Here is a 3808-nt window from a genome sequence, read left to right as displayed (position 1 = left end):
CTTGTCCACACCCCCAGGGCCCTCGCTTCACCGCTCACCCCATTCTGTAGCCCCTGTCAAGCTGCCCAGCTGTCCCCTGCTTGCCTTCCCTCTCGCTGGCACGCGCCTTGGGCCAGGTGCACGGTGAGCTCTCTCCCTGTGGGTCTCGTGTAACCCTCACACACTTCCACGTGGTTACTAGCAACACCCTCATTTTACAGACGCAGGAACTGAGGTTCACGGGGGGGGGGGGGGGGGGGCACGCAGCATACCTGAAGCCACACACCAGTGGGTGGTCCCGGGCTGTCTGCATAAATATTTGTTGGACAAATGAGGGCAGGACTGAAGGAACAACCCCAGCACTTGCAGGGTAGCTTTCGTTTACTCAGCACCCAGCAGAGACCGATTCCAGGCACAGGGGACAGCAGATGCAAAAGCACAGCACGACTAACGCCTGGTGGGACCGGAAGACGAGAGACAAAGCTGAGAAACTGGCCAGAGCAGGCAGTGGAGGACCTTGAATGCCCAGACCAGGATTTGGGACTCGCCCGCTTGAGTGTGGGCGTGGCTGAAGGCAGCAGTCCCTGGGGCTGCCGCTGCTGGTGGGGTCGTCACGGGTGCTCCGGGGAGGAGAATAGCCTCGAACAATCGAGACCGTGATGGGGCTGGGGAGCGGAGGGCCCAAGGGCTGTGAACAGGGCCCTGTGCTAGCACCTGCCACCCGTTACTCCCTCCCTCCCTCTCTGCGTCTTTGTGCCGTGTCCTTTCCTTTCGCAGTAAACGTTCTTCTTCCGAGAAATTCCAAGGGGCTCTCAGCCAAGCAGAGGGGGGAGGGATCCTGCCCACGCCTGGGGGGGGAGGTAGAGGTGGAGGGAGCGCCCGGGAACGGGTGGAGGGAGCCCGAGCCGGAGAGGGCTGGCGCGCGCTGGCGAGCCGGGCGCCGGCTGGCCAGAGGGGCCCAGGACGGCCCGGGACGGCGACCCGGCGCTGGCCCTGAGCCCCAGACGCCTGAGTCCTTGAGTCTCCAGCCTCCCCCGCCCCCCCGCGCGGCCCCCGCCCCGGCTCCGCCCCGCCCCTCGCGCGGGGTCCGTGTCTGCGGCTGCGTTCCCCGAAAGACAAGGCTGCACCCGGCTTCCCTTCCACAGGGAGACCTAAGGGCACCTCTCCCCGCGCCGCCCGCGCTTCCCGGAGCCCCGGAGTCGCGACACCCCAGGGATGTGAGTGCGCCCCCGACCTGAGGCCCGCGCTCCACGCTTAGATCCGCGGTGAGAGCTGAGGCTCGCACGGGGAGACGAGGGGAGGAGGCTCCGCGCCGGGTTCCCGGTCCCCCCGCCCCCGCCCGGGGTGGGGTGGGGGCGAGGCGCCCGCCCTTCCCCCCATTGGCAGGTACTGTCCACTCGCATCTTGTCCTGCCTTTTCCTCTCCGGACGCACCTATCGCTCCCCAGGGATAAGACGCGCCTCCCGACCCACCCTCCTACCCACAGGTGCGGAGCGTGGGGTGCGGGCCTTTCGAGCTGTCACCCTGCCGGAGAGGGCAGACCTATTTTCCCCGGGGTGGGGGGGGGGGGGGTGCAGTGATGGTGGATGCTCTGGGGGATGGGCTGGGGGTGGGGCTTTGAGAGCTCCCGGACGACCCCTGGCCCTGGATTCCGGGGAGGAGGTTGCGTTAGGATGCCAGAAAAGGGGAGGGTCCTTCGAGCTGGGACGGGACTTGGTCTCCTGATCGAGGCTTCTCCCTGCCAGGCCTGTGCCCCAGACGACCCCAGCCTGCAGCCCCCGCGCCTTCCTGAGGCCCGCCTGGAGCATGTTGCCTGCGGCCATGAAGGGCCTCGGCCTGGTGCTGCTGGCCGCTCTGCTGTGCTCTGGCCCCGGTGAGTCTGGGGGCGGCTGGCGGGGGTAGGCCAGGTCGCCTGAGAGCCTGTATGAGGCAGCTCCGGAGAGAACCAGGTGTGGGGCGGCCATTCTCTGACGATGCCCATCAGACACACACCCGCTCCGGAGCCCAGCGACCCCAGCCCAGCGCTCGCCTGTGTGGCCCCTGCTGGCGCTGCCCCAGCTCCAGCGGCGCGGGTCTCTCCTGGCTCCTGAGGGCAGGGGTCCTTTTCCTCCTGGGCCCGGGTCCAGCGGCTGCTCCCGGCTTAGTGCCGGCTTGCTTGTGTTCCATCTCTTCTCAGAGCCCCACCTGGCCTCCCATCAAGTCCTGTTTGGTTCTTCCTCCACCGGAACCAACTAGATTCTGGGGGGATGTGTGTGAGGGGGTAGGAGTGTGCAGGAGGGCACCATAGGTGTGATACTTGTGGCTGTGTGTGCACGCACCGTGCGTGTGTGTGGGGCCGGGGGGGGTGCATAGGGGTTTCCGGAGTCCCAGTGGTGGCACCCTCACCCCACCCTGCCCAAAGGCACACAGGTCGTCCCAGCCTGTCCTCCGGGTGCTAGTTTGGCCTGGTCACTCCTGCTCAAGGAGTGCCGGCCTCCTACAGCTGCATGGTTCTCCTAGGACATGCAGCGAGGCAGGTGGGGAGGACGCAAGGGGCTGGCTGGCTTGGACCCCTGTCCCTCTGGTCATCCTCCTCTCTGTGCCCTGCCCAGCTCATGGCCTGTGGTGCCAGGACTGCACGCTGACCACCAACTCCAGTCATTGCACCCCGAAGCAGTGCCCGCCGGCAGACACGGTGTGCGCCAGCGTCCGGATCACAGATCCCAGCAGCAGTAAGTCAGGCTCCAGCCTGGGGTGGGGAGGGGTCGGCGCTGTCATCAGAGTCCCTCTGGCCTCGGACGAGAGCATGGGTCTGGGGGCAGGGCACTGCCCTGCTGTGTGACAGTCAGCAGGTGCCTGACCCTCTCTGGCCCTTCTGTGGCCCTTTTCATGTAGCTGGGGACAGTGGCCCTTTTCATGTAGCTGGGGACAGATCGAAGCCTCAGTTCTGTTGTTCTGGGGTCTTGAACTGACCTGGAGGGTCCCTGGCTTGGGTCCTGGGCACCAGGCAGAAAGGGCCCTGTGGGGCTCGAACCCCAGGCTCCCCTCCCCCCTCCCCAGGCAGGAAGGATCATTCTGTGAACAAGATGTGTGCCTCGTCCTGCGCCTTCGTGAAGCGGCACTTTTTCTCAGACTATCTGATGGGCTTCATTAACTCTGGGATCTTGAAAGTAGATGTGGACTGCTGTGAGAAGGATTTGTGCAACGGGGTGGCGCTGGCGGGGCGCAGCTCCTGGGCCCTGGCGGGGGGACTCCTGCTCGGCCTGGGGCCCACCCTCCTCTGGGCTGGGCCCTGAGGTCCCCTCCCTCCCGCAGAGCTTCTGAACTCGTCCCGCCAGACCTGAGCCTGTGGCTGCCCCCTCCCCAGCCTGGCCTGGCTGAAGCTGGGGGCAGCCTTGGCCTGTCCACAGTCTGTGGCCCCCGCCCCTCCCTGTCTCTCCACCAGCTCCAAGTCCCAGCCAGCAGGACATCTCCAGGAATCAGGCGTCCAGCAGGAGGCTGGGACCCCGGGCCTCGGAGGGGAAGCCAGGCTGAGCCAGGCCCCGCCCGATGGCCTGGCTGTGAGGGCATCCTCTACGGAGAAGTAAAGTCACTTCTGAGTCCAGAGACCCGGGCCTGAGCCTGGGTGGGGATTTTTTTGGGGGGGGGGGTCCTGGCAGAGAAAGGGCAGGGGGCGGGGGCAGGGAGGGCAGCGTTCGTCCCCTGGGGGCTGTGGTATGGAGCTGCCAGGGGACCGTGGGCCTGGTAAAGTTTGGGAACAGCCTGAGGGGCGGTGAGAGTTGAGATGAGCAAAGTCACAGGGTGGGCCTGAGGGCGAGGCCTTGCAACGGTGTGTGCACACACCGGGGAC

At 66.4% G+C, this 3808-nt stretch overlaps 1 protein-coding gene across 1 annotated transcript; it reads left to right on the top strand.

The window, feature by feature from the left end:
* Positions 1 to 1092: 1092 nt before the first annotated feature.
* Positions 1093 to 3558, top strand: LY6H (lymphocyte antigen 6 family member H). The gene is made up of 4 exons (XM_027132352.1): positions 1093 to 1244; positions 1725 to 1852; positions 2571 to 2690; positions 3019 to 3558. The coding sequence occupies exons 2-4, from the start codon at positions 1786 to 1788 to the stop codon at positions 3252 to 3254; spliced, it is 423 nt and encodes a 140-aa protein (XP_026988153.1). The 5' UTR covers positions 1093 to 1244; positions 1725 to 1785; the 3' UTR covers positions 3255 to 3558.
* The last annotated feature ends 250 nt before the right edge of the window (positions 3559 to 3808 follow it).

Source organism: Aethalodelphis obliquidens, unplaced genomic scaffold (assembly GCF_003676395.1).
Source record: "Aethalodelphis obliquidens isolate GAN/ISIS:26980383/991018 unplaced genomic scaffold, ASM367639v1 scaffold41, whole genome shotgun sequence".
Lineage (NCBI taxonomy): Eukaryota > Metazoa > Chordata > Mammalia > Artiodactyla > Delphinidae > Aethalodelphis > Aethalodelphis obliquidens.
Note: the sequence above shows the minus strand (reverse complement) of the source record. Positions and strands in the feature narration are given on the sequence as shown.

Coding starts and splice junctions, on each gene's coding strand:
- LY6H (XM_027132352.1), top strand. CDS start 1,786: ATGTTGCCTGCGGCCATGAAGGGCCTCGGCCTGGTGCTGCTGGCCGCT. Junction 1,853..2,570: donor TCTGCTGTGCTCTGGCCCCG/GTGAGTCTGGGG, acceptor TGCCCTGCCCAG/CTCATGGCCTGTGGTGCCAG. Junction 2,691..3,018: donor GATCACAGATCCCAGCAGCA/GTAAGTCAGGCT, acceptor CCCCCTCCCCAG/GCAGGAAGGATCATTCTGTG.